Source organism: Copadichromis virginalis, linkage group LG4 (assembly GCF_057382275.1).
Source record: "Copadichromis virginalis isolate Kocher_CV1m ecotype Utaka linkage group LG4, C_Virginalis_male_GT1.1, whole genome shotgun sequence".
NCBI classification, from domain to species: Eukaryota; Metazoa; Chordata; class Actinopteri; order Cichliformes; family Cichlidae; genus Copadichromis; species Copadichromis virginalis.
The window spans coordinates 31,600,419-31,618,010 of NC_140621.1; the positions used below are offsets into that span (position 1 = coordinate 31,600,419).

Sequence of the window (17,592 nt, forward strand, 5' to 3'; positions counted from 1 at the left end):
TCATTTCAGCCAAACTACGGGGATCAGTCCGGGATGGGGGTGATGTCATCGGGGTTGGGCCTAGGCTACGACCGTGGACAATACACCTCAGGTCATGGCCCACCGCACGGTATGCTGCGGCAAAAATCCATCGGTGAGGCTGTCTGTTTTTTCCGTCTGCCCCTCTGTCCACCTGTCCGTCTGTCCTCTGGGCCAGTAGAGGTCTGTGCTGTGCTGACCTGTTTGTCTGTAGCCAAAAATGTCCTGTCTGTGGCTCTAAACTCTGTGCATTTTATCTGTAGAAAAAAAAGATATTTGTTTGTCTTATACTATTTCTAACAGTGCTGGTAGTGCTGAAGTAGTGCTGGTAACCTACATTTTTCTTTCCCTCTGATGGGTTATTTTATGGGTGTGTTGCTTAGTAAGGCTTTGCTAAGGTTCCCTCAGAAATATTCATGTGCTCTCTTGTGATCCACATCAAAAATGCTGCTGTGCTTCGCTTACTAATTGCTAGTGCTTGTGGAATATGTAGCACTAACTGAATTATATACTAACAAACATAAGATTTGAGGACAGACTTGCTGGCAGGTGCTTGGGCAGGCAGATTTAGACAGACACTCTCATATATTACTCTCAGCTTCTCTTGTTCTCTACCTTTGTACATTTAACACACCCCCCCCCTTTCTTTTTTTCTTATTTCTTATATGCTCATAGTTAAACCCCAATTCATCCCTATTTTTTCCTTTTATGTAGGGGTGCCTGAGGAGGAGAAGCAGTTCCTCCATCCTCCAGCCATGAAGTTTGCCCGGAGTTTGTCGGTGCCTGGCCCAGATGACATCCCCCCTCCTCCCACCACAGCCCCACCGGATCCACCGTTCTCCTCTGCTCCGCCACTCGGTTGGAGAACAAAAACATCGCAGCAGCCCTCTGTCTCCGTGTCCCAGTCCACATCCACCTCTGCACACTACCAGCCCTACTCCCAGGCATTACACTTCACTCATGGAGGCAGGGAGAGGACTGGTGGTGCCAGCACAGGCCCCAGTGCTGGAGCGGTGGACCACACAACCCCGTATGCACACGCAGCTGCCCACACTGCTCAAAGCAGGACTGCTTCGCGGAAGGTTGCCTACACTGGGGAGCCTGTTGGAGCTGGCGTAGGGGCTGGTGCAGGGGCCAAGGCAGCTGGTCTTAGGAGAGGATACAGCACTGCTGTCCCCCCGTCTAGCATTGCCACTGTAATGCCTCAGCAACAACAGACTACTCAGAGTCAACCCCAGCGTGCAGACCGCAGTGCAGCTGGCGCTGGAGCAGGTGGTCCTAAAGGAGGGGCGCGGCGAGGTAAGGGTCCATTGGTAAAGCAGTCTAAAGTGGAGGACCTGCGTATGGGCCAGGGCACGCTGGGGGGCAAAGGCTCCATGGAGAAAAGCTCCATTCCTATTCCCACCATCATCGTTAAGGCCCCCTCAACCAGCAGCAGTGGGCGGAGCAGCCAGGGCAGCAGCGTGGAGGCTGATGTTCCAGCATCAGGGGAGGCAGATGAATCCAAAACACCGCATGGTCCTCCACCCTCCACCCCTGCTCCACAGCCCCCTGCTCCACCATCCATTCCAGCACCCCCACCTCCATCCTTGCCTTCTATTCGAGCCCAGGATAATCTGGACTTTACCAGCCAGTTTGGGGCCGCCATTGTGGGCGCAGCTCGGCGAGACAGGGAGCGGTTTCACGAAGCCCGCAGAAAGAGTGCCTCCTTGTTCATGTCTGCTGAGGAGGATGTGAGCCTCGGAGGAGTGAGCGATGGAATAGGAGGAGTAACACGGACTCAGGTATCACAGCAACCGCTTAACACACAGGCTGAAAGTTCATCAACGAGGCTGCGCCCGTCCAAGTCCATTGATGAGGGCATGTTCTCTGGGGATACTTTCATCCATCATACTCGCAGTATGCCTCCTGCTTTTGGCTTACCTGAGTACTCTTCATCTGCTCTGGACTATCAGCCCAAGTCTGTGCCTACTGATTTATACACAGCAGCAGGCAGGCAGCCAGCACCCGCTACTACCACCACCTTCATCCACCCTCTAACAGGAAAGGCTCTTGACCCCACATCGCCACTAGGCCTTGCCCTAGCTGCCAGAGAGCGTGCTCTGAGAGATGACAGCAGGTTAAGGAGGGGAGCGGAGCATCACTTTACCCGCCAAATGTCGAGCGTGGTGTTTCCTTCATCTAGTGTCACCTCTCAACCAGTGTCATCCGCCTCCCAGTCTTCAAGTTCGTACCTGGTGACCTCCTCTTCTCTGGCGGCCACAACAGCCACTGTCGGACGGCCACCCTCACCCAGAATCCTCAGAGGAGTTGGGACAGTTTGGAGTGAGGACGGTGGCGGTGGGGAGAGGGAGCGGGAAGGAGGAGGGGCCCGTGAGGGGCTAAGAGTTCGCTTTTCAGAGGACAAAACAGTCCACACACACCACTATCAGTCTCAGCCGTATCAGCCAAGTTACAAGGAGAGGGAGCGGGAGAGATCGAGGGAGAGAGAAAGGGAGAGGGAGCTGTCCAGGGAAAGGGAGAGGGACAAGGAGAGAGAGTGCTACATGAGGAGGGTGGAACAGGCAGCTGCTAATGCAGCAGCGGCTGAAAGCGCCGCCCACCAGGCCGCTCAGTCACAGCAGCCGCGGAGGCCCACTTTTCTCAGGATGGAAAGTCAAAGTGATGCCACTATACTATCCCTCACACCTCCCTCTCCTCCTCCTACCAGTGCTCAGCAGACAAGGAGCACTACAGGGAGCACGGGAAGTGGGCTGATGGTTCTCCCTCCCCCTGCCCCCTCAGTCGATGCAGATGATGAATTTGTCTACGCAGACCCACTCCCGCCCCCTTTAGAGTTCGCCAACAGCTTCGACAGGGGAATATCGGGATACTCACAACGCGCAATGCTCTCCAGCAACCTGACCTCCCGCCAACAGCAGGTCCCGCCCCCTCCACCACCACCCCCACCTCCTCCACCACCGCCCCCTCCGCCCCCCCAAAAAGAACAATTTATAAGTGGGTTTCCTGCTCATACACCCCTTCACTCACCTCAGGCCGGGGACTCCACCGCCTCTAGTCTCACATCTTATGACAGTGAGGTGGCAAACCTGACTCAGTCTGCTCCCTCCCCATCACAAACATCACCCAACCCACAGCCTCCACCCTCACCCTCTACTCTGCAGCCCACCTCGGGCCCTCCACCTCCACCATCAGTCTCACCCCCACCTCCTCCTGGCTCTTACCACAGACCCTTTTCTATGTCCCACCATCTTTACAACAGCACTCACACTCATGGGCGCTCTTCACCAACACCTCCCCCTCACACTGTTGCTCCTCCTCCAGCCTACCGTGGTCCCCCAGCGCCCTCGTCCACTGCTGCCACCACTGTCCCACAAAGGGGCACTGCCTCTCATGCCACGACCGCTAGCTGTGCTGCTACAACCACCACCGCTGCCACCACAACAAGCACCTCCACGCAGCTCTACCAGGAGCGAACACACACCACGCATTCAGCATCTTCTGCCGCAATCACAGGAAGCCGAAGGCCAGGAGAGCACCACCGTCTTCCCCCGACCGCCAAGAAAGGAGAGTCCCAGGAGACTGTGGTGGACTCTGGGATCGAAGAGCTGGACAGTCGCAGCAGCAGTGACCACCACCTGGACAGCATCCTGGCTCTAAGGGGAGACAGACTAGATAGAGGGGAGAGAGGAGGACCTGGAGGACGGATGGGAGGGGGAAGGGATGCAGAGAGGGCAGGAGATTTTCTGGAGTCTTACATGAGCTACCTGGATGGACAGACTTTTGAGATGCAGAACGCTACGGCAGCAGCATCCACCTACCCTAAAACAAGCAGGTTCAGAGAGGGAGGTCGTGCCGGGGAGCTACAAAGACAAACCAGCACTGCTCCCGCGTCCTTCCACTCCCACAGGCGGCGAGATGAACAGGAAGAGGATGAGATCGAGGAGGGAGTGGCAGAGGACGAAAGCGGCCAGGACGGATATGGAGTAAGGGACATGCAGAATCTGGGACGTCCCACTTCACCATATTTTGAGCGGCCACGCACTCCTGAGATGAAGCCTCTTTGGGGAGAGAGTCAGATGTCTGGCGATGGGAGCAGCCAGCGTGGGGCGCTTTTAGAGGGGAAGAAAATTTACCCTCCCGCATCCAGTATGAAGCCCAGCATCATCAATGAACTGAGCAGCAAGCTGCAGCAAAGAACCAAGGACAGCTGGAGCAGCCAGACACAGCTGAGCAGACACAGGTACGGCTTGCCGTAACTTGACTGCATTATGTTTTCTCGTCAAAGCATGAACTTCATTTTTCGTTACTGTCATTCTGTCAATGTCTGAATACATCACTTGTGATGTGCAAGCTTCTGTGGAAAAAACCTCAAACTGTGCACTGTCTGTTTATGTCTTGCGTAAGTGTGTCTATACTGTGTAAACCTCTCTTATTTCTCTGGCTTTTTCCATGTTTTTCTCTCAGAAGCAGAAACAGGTAATAGAGCACTTCCACACTATTTTGTTTTCTATCTCTAATCAAGGATATTGCAGCATACTGTCTTGACAGTGATAATTAAAAATGAAAATATATATATATAAATATAAAAATGTGCACATAATAATATTACAAAACAATCCAATGCCAGGACAGTCATTATTAGAGAGTTGTGTTTTGGTTAATTACAGCTTTCCTGCTTTTCAGTAACTGCTTTAACTACTGCTGACTAAAGTAGGGAGATTACTACGCTTCTCTGTTCCTGCAGCTCCTTTTCTCACATGGGAGATATTCACGTTCCAAAACAAACCCACTGAGTCACTCGCATAGGTTCAGTTAAGCCGTTACACTGCCGAGTGAAGCTTTTGAGGACTTTATTTTCTTTTTAATGACCAGTTTGTTGTCCACTCTTGCTGCTGCTTCTCCTCTACTACTCGCAGCTCCGTTAAAATACACTACTTTGCCCCGCAGCTTGACTCAAAGGTGTGTCACATGTTGTGGCTGACCTGATTGAGTCTCTGCAGTTTGTTGGTCTATTTCCTTTGATGATGTTTTGTCTACACACTGAACACTACATATATAACATTACAAATATATAGGGAATTATTATTTTGTCACTTAACGTCCACCGGGGATAGGATTAGGTTGCATTTTAGCCACGTGCTAAACAAGTTAGAATCAGAAATGAGAAGTCTCAGGTATTTAGTGGCCTCACAGTTCTTTTATAAGAAGAACTAGAGAAATCTCTATAAGAAATCTTTATAAAGAGGGAGGTTAATCTAAATGATGTGACTGGGAGCCTGGTTAATGCTAGGAGGTTGTGATGATTTGACCAAGATATAATAATATTTTGAATATTATAATGCCTTTTAAAAAGTTTTAAATACATTCTGCTTATTTTGTTTACTCTCATTTTGAATGCAACATACCAAACCATGCTGAAGCCCTTTGTCTGTAAAATACTGTAAAACTATGGTTAAGGAATTAATTTTGTGTAAATATTGTGATATTATCATTATCATGGACTCATGGCTGTGATAACTTTGATAATGTGACAGGAAAAAATATAAAAATGTTAACCTTCAAATCAATTTTTTGCACTTTACTCCACACGGTCTAAAATAGCTGGACACTGTTTCCCTTAGTGTGTGTATGTTTGTAATTTTTTTTACATCACTGTTTTTCCCCTGTGATAATTTCTCTCTTTCTTCTCACAGATTTTCAGAAGACTCAGCCTCAGCTCTGAGCCCGCCCTCAGCTCGATCTCTGTCGCCGTCGCCGATCTCATTATCGCAGCCATCGTTGTCTCTGTCTCCCACCCCTGCCTCCCAGTACCCCAACTGGGGACGATCACCATCTCCGCAGCCTCCAGCAACTTCTCAGCCGCCACGTTCACATTCCCCACTGTCACCGACATCTTACTCCCCTTATCCTACTTCTCCCAAACACAGACCTGTCTACAGGACCAAAGCCTTGGAATTCCAGTTTATCCCCAGTCGTGAGTCCCGTAAAGCAGAATCACACATTCTCCAGCGAAGGCGAGCACCCAGCCCCCTCATCTCACCCTCAGAGAGACCCAATATGGGCCCACCACGGCCATCATCCCTTCCACTTCTCCCTACCTCACCTCTGTACAGTGCCATCTATGATCTCCGCGGTTCGGTCACTCCGCCATCACCTGGGAACCCTCTCGGAGACCCCTACTTCTCTCCTTCGCCTCCCCTGTTTGCCCCCTCTGGCGCGCCGCCTCCTCCAAACTCAACCTTAGTAGTTTCTCGATCACTTTCTCCAACTCATTTCCTGTCTGGGGCCTCTTCTCCACCTCTACACCCTCTCCCTCCGCCTCCCTGCTTGAGTTACCCCCATTTACCTCCCCCTTCTCCCACAAAGCCCTTCGCCTCCAAGCCGCTGCCCTACTGGACCAAGTATGACGTCGCAGACTGGCTGGGATACCTGAACTTGGGGGAGCACAGAGAGCGTTTCCTGGATAATGAGATTGATGGCACCCACCTGCCCTCCCTGACCAAGGACGACTATCTGGATTTGGGTGTGACACGAGTGGGTCACCGCATGAATATAGAACGAGCCCTGAGGAGTGTAATGGACAGGTATGGCTGCTAAGTGCAACCTGTAAAGCCTCTTTAATGCCACCTTTAAAATGCGATTTCTATCTGGTTAATACCATTCAGTACTATGTGTGCTTATAGCACTTACACCCGATGTTAATAATAATAATAATAATAATAATAATGGATTGCATTTATATAGCACTTTTCGAGAACCTCAAAGCGCTTTACAATTCCACTATTCATTCACTCTCACATTCACACACTGGTGGAGGCAAGCTACAGTTGTAGCCACAGCTGCCCTGGGGCAGACTGACAGAAGCGAGGCTGCCATATCGCGCCATCGGCCCCTCTGGCCATCACCAGTAGGCGGTGGGTGAAGTGTCTTGCCCAAGGACACAACGACTGAGACTGTCCAAGCTGGGGCTACAAGATGAACTGCCAACTCTTGAGCCACGATCGCCCCAATAATAAGCATTCTCCTTATCTTACCTTAAAAAATCCACATGCTACTGAAGTCCTATGTCGTAAAATTTCGTACTCATATGCACTAAATTATTCTCATTTGTGCATACATAAGCTATTACTTTGATAACTTGACATACATACAACTTCAAATGTGGACAGCTACCAAATATAGTGTATCTGAAAGTGTTAGAGACTCACTGTAAATTATATTCGTCAATATAAAACTTCGCTATTTTATTTCTGCCCATTGTAATGTGGCTGAGGGTAGCTTAAGCTTTTAGAGCAGCATATTAATTTCTGCATGCACAAGACAATTAATTCACCACAATTCAGTGATCTTGTTTGCAGATAAAAAGCTCACCTTTTGGGAATTCCAGGGCTCCATAAGATAAAAATAACATGGCAGTTTCAGTATTTTTAAAATGATTTTTGCCAAGACATAAATTGACCTGACATTGCATCAATGTTACTTTTTTCATTATCAGTGGAATTAGGTAAAGATAAAAGATTTTTGTGTTATTACTCCTTGTTATTCGGGTTATTTTTCTTATTTTGTTATATATCTCCAAGTCTACACATAGTGGTGATTGGGGACACCATGGGGAAAAGTAACATGGGGCCAGTTACTATAGTTTAAAGGTTGTCAGCCCTTTAAACTAGTCAGCCCTGTCTAGACAGGTTGTCTGTCTAGACATCTGTAGGTGAGCGATTTCCACTTCCTGTTTGTGGTGTGACTTCTGTTGACCAATCATATGTGAACTGACTTTGGTGCATACATGTAAAAAAGTTTTCAGAACAAATGACTGCTGTAATGCAATCTTTTAACCATCACTTTAACATCATTTTGCTTATCATAGTCCTTAAAAAAATAATCCTTTGGATTTTTAATCAATTAGTGGCACAGGAAGTCTTTGGAGAAATATCTGCTGGCTACACTGCAAGCCCTGCAAAGTCAGCAGAGGACACCCGGTGGGTTCCTAGAATGACCCCTCTTACCTCAGGATCCTGACAGCTTTAGATTTATTGTCACTGAAGAACAGCACCCTCTTGCTTGAATTGGATTCAGTGATTAATTTCAAGTAGGGCCACAAGTTAATTGCAAGATTAAAGACCAATGCTTTCGAGAAACTCTTAGAGATTGCTTCCTGAATATTTTGAGGTAGGTTGTTCCAACGTTTTGGGCAGGATAAGCTGGCAACAGAAAACACTACATCCCAAATTTATCTCTCCGAGGAAATTATATGTCTAACGTTTTGGCAGTGACAGATTTAAGAGTGCGAGATGGGACGTAAAGTAACAGACTGTTGTACCATGGTCCAAGACCATTTAGGGCTTAAAATACAATAAGAGCATTCCAAAATCACTTCTATGGGATACTGGAAGCCAGTTTAGCCCTTCCAAAACTGGAGTGAGTTTTAGTTAATAACATTACAGCTGAATTCTGAATAGACTGCAGCCTACTTATCTCTAGCAAAACGAGCATTGCAGTAATCAGGCCCACTAGACATGAATGCATGAACAAATTTTCCAGAATGTCTAAAAATAAAAACTTAACAATTACTTTTAGATTTGCATAGGACAAAACTACAGTCTGTGCAGTGAAATTTAACAAACACAACCTGAAGATTGTGCTTGGAACTGAATTTAACTTGCCGACGATATCTTTTCCTTGTGTGAATACACTTTTCCCAACTTTACCAATCAGGCTAGGAGGTGACCGAAAGGTGGATACCAACTCCATAAAGCAAACCAGGGTTTCCCAATGTGGCTATGAGAATGCATGTTGTCAGCATTATGACCAGCCATGAGTATGGACGGTTCTACTGGCAGCTGACCAGAATATTTTACAGAGCAAACTGTAATGTTAGAAATATCTGAAGAGTTTAAACAGCATAACTGAGTATGTGTGATAATAAAAGTTCTGTATGAGAGAGTGTGCACTTTAATTAATTTGAAATCTGAACAGAAGGCAGACCTTTCACGATAATGTTAGTATTATAACTCTATCATTAGATACAGGAAGATCTGACAAAGATATAATAATTATTTGTTCTAAGAGTGGCAACTAATTTTTCCAAGGGTCATGCAGAAACTGAAACTGCTGTGCAGGGCAGCACCAATAAGCTTATACAGATATAAAAATAAAGATTTTTCTGATTTTAAATTGGCGTGAATATGAGGCAGATAAAGTGTTGTGAATGGTTGGCAAGAATACAGAAGCACTATATAAATAAATCTGATATAAGGTCAACGAGTACAAATAGTTGCCCTGTTATAAGATCATAAGTTGGGGTTTATGGAACAGTAACACACAACTCAAGGTCAAATATGAAGTTATCTTGCCAAGCCCCAAATTCGGCCTTTTAGTACAGACTTCTGCTTCTTCTGCCATCTTGCTGGTCTTATCACCTCACCTGACTTCCAGAAAACTTTAAAGTCAAACTTTTCCTAACTTGTGTCACAAAGCTGTGACTTCCGAGCACCATGATCGGTCAGCTGCAGTGACGATCCTGGAGCAACATTAACTACAGTGTTACAGGAAGAACAGGGTGAACTTAGATACACCCAACTGCTCAGGCATCAAGTGCGATGGCCAATGTTTTCCCGGTTTTCTTAGTCACACTGCTTGTCCATTTGCATGAGTCACAGCAGATTTACCAATTTATTCTCTCCATTTTACAAACGTGGGTCAGAGGGTAGAACTACACACAACCACACCACGGACGAACAAACACAGAAAGCTGGAAACATCACGCGTGTCCTGCGTTTTTTCTTTTGTCCGCAGGCTGTCCAGCAGCCCCTTTCCCATTTCTGTTCTCTCACCTCGGGATGGACAGACGGACAGGAGGAGGGACGACGGGAGTCGGAGCTGAGGCTGCAAATACAGAGATGGAGAGAGAGGCACAGAAGGAGGGGTTGAAGCCAATGAGGGAGGAAGACACAACTGCTGCTGCTATCCATGGTGGATTCACACAACAAATGAAGGGGGGCCAGATTTCACACAGAGAGCATCAGAAAGAGGAAGTCGAGGCCCAAGGGGAGGTGGAAACACAGGGATGGAGGAAGGGCTGGCGATCCATAAAGACACCGGCTGGCGCTGCTCACATGTGGCAGGCTGATTTACACAAATACACTCCCCACGCGCACGCACGGTCACACCAATCAACACAATTAACGCAAACGCCCTCTCATCCAAAATGTCTGTGGCTGCAGCAGAGATTACAAATACTTGAGAGGAACAAAAATAAGCCAGTTAGACTGGAAAAGAGGCAGCCTGAAGAAATGAAAAGGTGTCACGTAGTCATCTTGTTGAGTAGTGCTCTTACCCCCTCAGCTGGCTGGTTTAAAGTTTACGATTAAAGAGCGGATGCTGACTTCATAATAAATATCCCAGAGGACTGAGTACTTGAGGGTGAATGAGGATGAATGTGTGCCAGAGTGAGGCTTTATCTGTGTGAATGGTGAACGTAGGGCAGGTTATCGCGACGGCCTCCGCGTCTCTTTAAAACGAGGCGAGGTCGCCGGTCGATAAGCTGCGTGTGGATAAGCTGCGTGTTTGGTTGCGTCTTGTTTTTACCTCACCACTGGTAGGGCTCTGTCCTCACTGCAGATCCTGTGATCGGGATCACGCGTGTATGTGTGTTTCTCTATAGCTCTTTATTATCTTAAGTCTTATAATGACGTATATACAGACTGGTCACTGTATCACAAATTTGTAGCAAAAATAAGTGCCCAGACCAACAACATAAAAGTAAATGAACACACAGATATGCACACACAGGCACCCGAGTTACTCTATCCATGCCTGCATGCATACACCAACATGTAAACACAAACACAAGCACTTCCCTGTGTTTGTGTTAGAATTTATGGGACACCTTATATATAGACACACACGCTACGTTTGGATCCGAGATGTACAAAACGGAGACAGACTGTGCTTTCATTGGGATTTGCGACGACGCAAAGAGACTGATTTTATTTACGGAGAAAGACTTTCTCAGCATCAAGGCAAGTGTTGTACTCTCATTCAGGCCTTCTGTGCGAGGCAGACTGGAAAGGAGAGGGGAGGGAAGGAGTAAAAACTGCCATTTTCTTGTTCTTTCCCACTTAATCCCCCCGGCTCCTTCCAGGAGTGGCCTCTCTCCGTCTGTCGACGAAACCCAGGAGGAAAAACCCGGCCGAGGGGATCCCAGAGAAAAACGCTTATATCGAGTTTTAATACTATGATTGTTCTTACACTTTTTAAACTTTAAATGGGAATACTGGAATACTGATATTGATATGAAGAGATTTATTGTTACTATCTATCATTACTATCATCGTCCTTACTGTTATTGGATCTTCAGAGAGTCCCGGTTTCTGCCTTTGGTGGCTAAGGTGGCGCTTTCGTGCAGTCAGCTTATTTCTCTGACTGTGAAGTGAAGATAATTGTTGTGGTTATATAGATATATAAATATATATATGTACATGTAGGTATTTTTGAACTGAAAGATGCATAATGTACCCTTAACATAGCTTCTATGTGACAAGAAGCACTGCAATTAAATGTGAAGCACATTTAAGAATATTATGTTTTCCCCCCTTTCTCCTTATTGTTTCTCTTGTTGTGAGACTGTGAAGCTTTAATCAAAATCACCTTTTAACCTTTAAGGCCTCAAAATATATTTTTCTCACGCTTTTAAAAGTTATTCACCACTTAATATGCTGTAAAAATGTAGCAGCTGTTGCTCTGAGTGAAAATGATTTAGAATAATACAAAATAATATTTTTTAAATTCTCTATAACATTCTAATCTATATATATATATATATATATCTCACTCCCTGGCGATTGATTTGAGACCCAAGTTTAACTCTTCTCCTGTGACCCGGTGTGATCCCCCCGACATCAGCTTTTGTGGCACATTTACATCTCATCCCATCCCCAAGTCCTGCTTGTCTTACTATTGCTGAGATTAAATATAAGGGCTCTGTCATGACCTCTCTACCTTGAACAACGCTTCACCTCTCCTGCTGCTTTTGAGTCCATGAACACATATCAAATGTGCATTTTTTCTGCTTTCGTCAGTCTATTTTTGCCAAAAGATTTAAGAATTTTCATAGTCACCTTGCTTAAAAGTGCACATGCATGAATGCATCCATACAGACTATATATGCGATTTAGCAAAGGTAACTAAGGGGGGACAGTTTTTGTATTTGCTCTTTGCAGATGGCTAAGGAAAGACTATATTTGAATTCAAGGGAAATAGCAATAAGGACGATGAAAATAATGGTCTAACTATGGTTTAAGATGTAAAAAAGAAAAAAATATCTCAAAAGTTCTAAAGAATCTCTGTCTTCCAAATAATGTTTAACATGAAAAGGTAAATTGTATTTATTTAACTCTTCTGCTTTCTATACAGTTCGACCTGTTCTCTGCAACCACCCCCTCCTCCCACTGTTGATAATCTGATGGGATTAGGAGCTCTGCTCCGTATTCACCCATCGTTTGCATCTTCCCGTATGTACAGAGCACCCTCTGCAGTCGCTAACATGTGCTAGTATGCTCATAGCTCATTGTTTTATTACCAGCATAATATGCAACGGCCCCATTTCCACTACCAGCTTTTTCACATTTCCCTTTCGGAGGTTTTGAAGGGGTGAACAAGTCGAGTGTGACTCTACATGTCTCAAAGTCTGCTAGTGCACATAGGGCCAATTAAGAACTCTGGATAAGATTTAAAAAAACATCTTGCTCATACAACGATCTTGTTAAGTGACTGGTGAGATGCTGTTTTTTGTTTTTTAAGCCTTTCTTTGCGTTTCGTAGTCGCATTGGAGAAGTGAATATCGGAGGGAATCGGTCTGACTCTATAGAAAGCACTTCTTTTCCTTTAAGAGATCTTTTAAAAAAATGAGAATATGAACTGCTGAAAAGTAACTTACAGAATATATATGTATATGTGATATGCATATACACACATTCATATAAAACATATATGAATTTCAAATGTTTTAAGAGATAAATTGTTAGAATTATAATAAAGATACAGAAACAAAGTTCTAATTAATGGTTTGTAATTTCTTGAATGATTTCTTTCATCATCTTTCCATCTACCCAACTCACTTTTTAGGTCACAAATTTATCATCATCTGAAGAAATTGTTGAAGACTTCATGCTAATCTGGCAACAGCCTGATACTGTGCCATTAAAGAAAAAACATGGCATAGCAATATTTTAGCACATTAAGCAACCTTAGGGATGAAAGTGTTACTTTATAATCCCACAGTGCAGAATATATGCTGGGTGTAGACAAAAAGTCTACACCCAGGTGAATAACAGAGCAAAAATGTAATATTAAAGGGCCTTAGAATCATTTCTTTTAAGTGACTCTATCTCCAGATAGATATCAGTCCAAATTAATGTGATATTTTCTTGAGATCATCAAATTGGTGCCTCCGATTTTTTAATTTGTTAAATCAATACTGTGTAAGAACAAGTCACTATCTTATAACAGAAATAAAATAAGTTATCCACTTCTAATCTGCAAATACAGCCGTAACAAAGTAATTCTTGCAGCAGCAGCAAAAAAAAAAACAAAACAAAAAAAACCAAACACTAATCACATTATACCCTTAATGAGGTAACAGAAAATCGTAAGGTACAAGTGAAAGTTTTCTTGGCCTGTTTGTCCTCGTATGTTAGCTACTGAATGTCCAAAGGAGCAGTGGTGCTGTTCTGTACTTTAAGCCCGGCCTAAGGGGTTTTCCTGACTGTTTTATAATCATCTTTTTTTTCCTGGGAAGCAGCGCTGACCTTACTAGATCAATCAAAATACATAACAGTAATACTACAATACCACACACACAGTGAATCAGTGGTTTACATGCTGGCCTAACAAACAAAAGATCGCTGGTTCAGATCTGGGAGAAGATAAATTCCTCAGCTGCATCAGAAAAGTTACCTGATGTAAATAAAATAAAGTATGTCAAATCAGACATGTAGTGCTGTGGTGAATGACAGAAGAAAAAGAAAAAAAAAAAAGCCTTAGAGTACCAGAGGTGAACAGTGGTACCCCTAGGCCTCCTAGCAGAGCCACCCATCTATGTCATGTGCTTCAATAGAATCCCCATGGTGCTTCAGTGTAGCCACGTCTCTCAATGCATGCACATGTCAGGGTATTTTAACTGCTCGATTGTTAAACCAGGATCCACTCAAAGACACCACTCCATTTTAAATCCTGGATACATGCCTGCTGTTATGAGCACGTGAGCATGACACCACAAACTGAGTAATCACAGGTGTGTTACCTGTGATGACTCACTCAAACCCCCTTGTTCAAGACTTTTGCTATCCAACACAAAGTCACCACATCTTCAGCTGATATTTGTAGAAGAGAGACCAAACAAACATAAGATGTATGATTTTATTTGATGAATCAGAGCAAATATGAGATATTACAATTAAAACATCACAACAAATAAGAAAATAATCACAGAATTGTTATGAGGAAGTTCTCTTCTGGAGTATCAGTACCTGAAAAAGTAACAAAACAGCAGTCAGGCAAACAGTTCAGTCAGTGAAGACCTACAATTTTAATTTTTTGCTTGCTCATCTCCTCAGACTCCGCCTTGTCAAGGGCAGAGCTGCACTTCTGTCACCACTGATTTCTGAGCCCAGTGCAAAGCATCACCAGAAATGAGACTTTAGATATGAAAAAGCAGTGTTACATGACACGAACCTGATTAATGTCCATCCTCGGAGGATTTCCACCTTTTCAGAACTGAAAGGACAAAAATAAAGAGTTAGGGATTTTTTTTTTTGTCACAGCCATTACTTTTACAGCAGAGTTTCTGATTTTCTCCTCAGAAACTCTGGCTTGTCAGGGCCAAAGATGCACGACTGTCTCCATCCAGACTCAGAGCCCAGTGCAAGTCATCAGGGGAGAAGGACAGCTACAAATCATAGACAGCATATATAAAACAGAGGAGCCACCAAGAACATAAGGAGGATCTGCCTGAAAAACTGAGGAACGCTGCACTCCTATTGGTTAATAACTGATCAGTCACAATAAAACAGATCCTGTTTTATCTTTTTTTCCTGAATACAAATGATTGTTGTGAACCCTAACAGGGTTTGGCCTTCCTCCGAAGGATTGTAATAAAATACTTATTTTTCTAAGGGTGCTTTTATTTACTCTGGCACAGATTAACATTAGAATTTCCATACATGTCCAACAAGGAGCTGGCCCTGGAGCAGACCCAGGACCCACTAGAGATTTCATCTCTTAGCTGGCATGTGAACAGCCCCAAAAGACCTGGAGGAGCTGGGTAGAGATGGGCCTTTCTGTTTAGACTGCTGCCCACATGCTCCAGACAAGTATTTGAAAATGAATAAACAGATGGATGGATGCTCACCCCACCATCATAGTCCTCAGGAAGTCTTTAATGTTCTCAAGTGGACACAGACTGAAACTGCATCTGTCTCTTAATTTTGCAAGGACTCATAAGATTACACATCCTAACTAAAGAATGAGTGCTGAAAACCCCAAATAATCCTTACCTTTAAGGCTCCGCTGCAGCTGAGCGGTTTCACTCAAAGTCCTGAAAACATTAACAAATAAGAAAAAACAAAGTCAGTGAAGTGTAAAGAAGCTCAGCACGTGTAACACTTGGTTTGCTTTCTCCTCAGAAACTCTGGCTTGTCAGGGCCAAAGATGCACAGCTGTCTTCATCCAGACTCAGAGCCCAGTGCAAGTCATCAGGGGAGGGGGGAAGCACATCCTCATACCGCTTGAAATAAAAGCGATCATGCAGTATTACTAATCACTACAACCCAAAATTAATTCAAGTCTTACTGCCTGATCATACTCCAATTACTCCTCACATGGCAACACACTGTGAGCTACCATGCTAAAGGCTGACCACGTGGAGACAGGCCCACGATGGTCGGGTTACTTCCACTGCTAGTAAACATGTGAACCAACAACAGCATCGCAACCAGCTCAAGTTACTTCAGATATGTTCAAAGGTGCCTTTGCTCACAATACTTAGAAGAGACCTTAAAAATGTAATGTCCGAGCAAAAGGTCGCAACTGTTTCCACCTACAGATGTGCCGTCAGTCGGACCGCTTCACCTGAAACTGCCACAGATAACAACACAAAACAAACCTTAACCTGAGCAACATTCATAATATGATCTTACCATTTCCACCAGAAAACAAAGCGTGCCTCTGCTTCTGCTTCTGCTTCTGCTACCGCGGTAGTCTTCGTCTTCTTTTTCTTCTTTGGCTTCAGTGGCAGACTGTGAAGCTATTTAAAGGCGTATGTCGCCACCTACTGTACCAGAGTATAATAGCACCATGACTTCAGAAACAGTTTCGATTGTAGATGTTGAACCTACAATGTGGTAAAAAGGCCCTTGAAACAATAGATAAAACTGAAAGCATACTTTATTAAAATGTTTATTTTTTTCTTTATTCTAATCTAGAATATATGTATGCGAATGAAAGGGAAGCAGTTGTAATGAGTGAATCTGTGAGGAGTAGAGTTAGTGAAAAACGTGATTTTGTGTTTGTAATTTTGTCTTGTATGGATTTCTGCCCCCTGGTGGTCACAATGATTAATATTACTACTTTATTACCATTAAAGTTAAGGCTAGACCAGAGGGTTGCAGGTACAGTTACCCTTAGTAACCAGTAGAGGGCAGTTTTATTCATAGGTCCCAAAATGTGGTCAGTGGTTGGCTGTTGTTTTCTGCAGTCGTTGGGACTATAAAACAATGCAGGTGGATGAGTCGTCATTTACAATAGACCAAAGTCTGTGACTTGTGGTGAAGGAGGTCTTGGGTTGTGAAGTCTACATGCTCTCCCAGTGTCTACGTGGGTTCTCTGGCTTCATCCCACAGTCCAAACACATGCATGGAGTTGGGCTATTTTTGAAATGTATTTGTTTGTAACTATTCCACATAGTGCACCTCACTTTTAAAGTCCCGATTTTCAGATATTTTAATGTATAAGTATTCTGAGCTTTTTTCTGCACAAAGTATTTTAAAATATTCCTCAAATACAAAAAAAAAAGTTTTAAATTAAAGTTAAAAAGGATGCATGGAAGAAACAGGCGATGTTACTGAGTCACCAGTTCATTTGCATTTTGGGATGAACATGATGCAAGGATAGTTGAAAACATGCCTGAAATTTAAAAGTATGATTTTGTGGTATTATTGAAACAAGAAAATTTGCTTTGTAAGAAGAAGAGACAAGGATTCCTAAATAAATGTGATTTAGTGTTTCAGTTTTTTTTGTTTTTTGTTTTTTTTAACTCCATGTTGCAGATATGTGCAATACATCTTGCACAAGGGAAACAGCACATGATAAACACAAAACTTTAACACACTGGGTCCTTTTAATCACTAAAACATCTTGGCTTTTTGAGGGTTAAACATATGAAGTGTACATGGTGAATACAATTGTACTGTTTGAGTGGGATCTGACATCAGGTGTTGACATTTATGTCTATTATCATTTTAATGACAGGATCTCACGGTGTTGTCATGATATCTGTCTCCTATGCTTCCACAT

The 17,592-nt window shown here is 44.1% G+C and overlaps 1 protein-coding gene, 1 long non-coding RNA gene and 3 other non-coding genes across 6 annotated transcripts in view; 1 reads left to right on the top strand and 4 right to left on the bottom strand.

Moving 5' to 3' along the window:
- The window catches only part of shank1 (SH3 and multiple ankyrin repeat domains 1), a 108,010-nt gene extending 94,938 nt beyond the window's left edge, over nucleotides 1-13,072 (top strand). Inside the window, exons 23-26 of the mRNA XM_085454920.1 lie at nucleotides 10-133; nucleotides 733-4,261; nucleotides 5,715-6,605; nucleotides 9,817-13,072. Coding sequence (XP_085311046.1) covers nucleotides 10-133; nucleotides 733-4,261; nucleotides 5,715-6,605; nucleotides 9,817-9,904 — 4,632 coding nt within the window. The 3' untranslated portion in view covers nucleotides 9,905-13,072. The remainder of the gene's footprint in view (nucleotides 1-9; nucleotides 134-732; nucleotides 4,262-5,714; nucleotides 6,606-9,816) is intronic.
- A 1,353-nt stretch (nucleotides 13,073-14,425) lies between these two features.
- LOC146711881 (uncharacterized) lies at nucleotides 14,426-16,396 on the bottom strand. 2 transcript variants are annotated; one of them, XR_014920213.1, is made up of 3 exons: nucleotides 16,218-16,396; nucleotides 14,755-15,616; nucleotides 14,426-14,549 (listed from the first exon to the last, which is right to left on the bottom strand). It is a non-coding gene; the product is annotated as an uncharacterized LOC146711881 (long non-coding RNA). The 2 variants fall into 2 exon arrangements; XR_014920212.1 differs by having other exon boundaries at nucleotides 14,755-16,396.
- Nucleotides 14,626-14,714, bottom strand: LOC146711882 (small nucleolar RNA SNORD88). Its single transcript, XR_014920321.1, has one exon. It is a non-coding gene; the product is annotated as a small nucleolar RNA SNORD88 (small nucleolar RNA).
- LOC146711883 (small nucleolar RNA SNORD88) lies at nucleotides 14,872-14,963 on the bottom strand. Its single transcript, XR_014920319.1, has one exon. It is a non-coding gene; the product is annotated as a small nucleolar RNA SNORD88 (small nucleolar RNA).
- Nucleotides 15,694-15,785, bottom strand: LOC146711884 (small nucleolar RNA SNORD88). Its single transcript, XR_014920320.1, has one exon. It is a non-coding gene; the product is annotated as a small nucleolar RNA SNORD88 (small nucleolar RNA).
- Nucleotides 16,397-17,592: the final 1,196 nt, after the last annotated feature.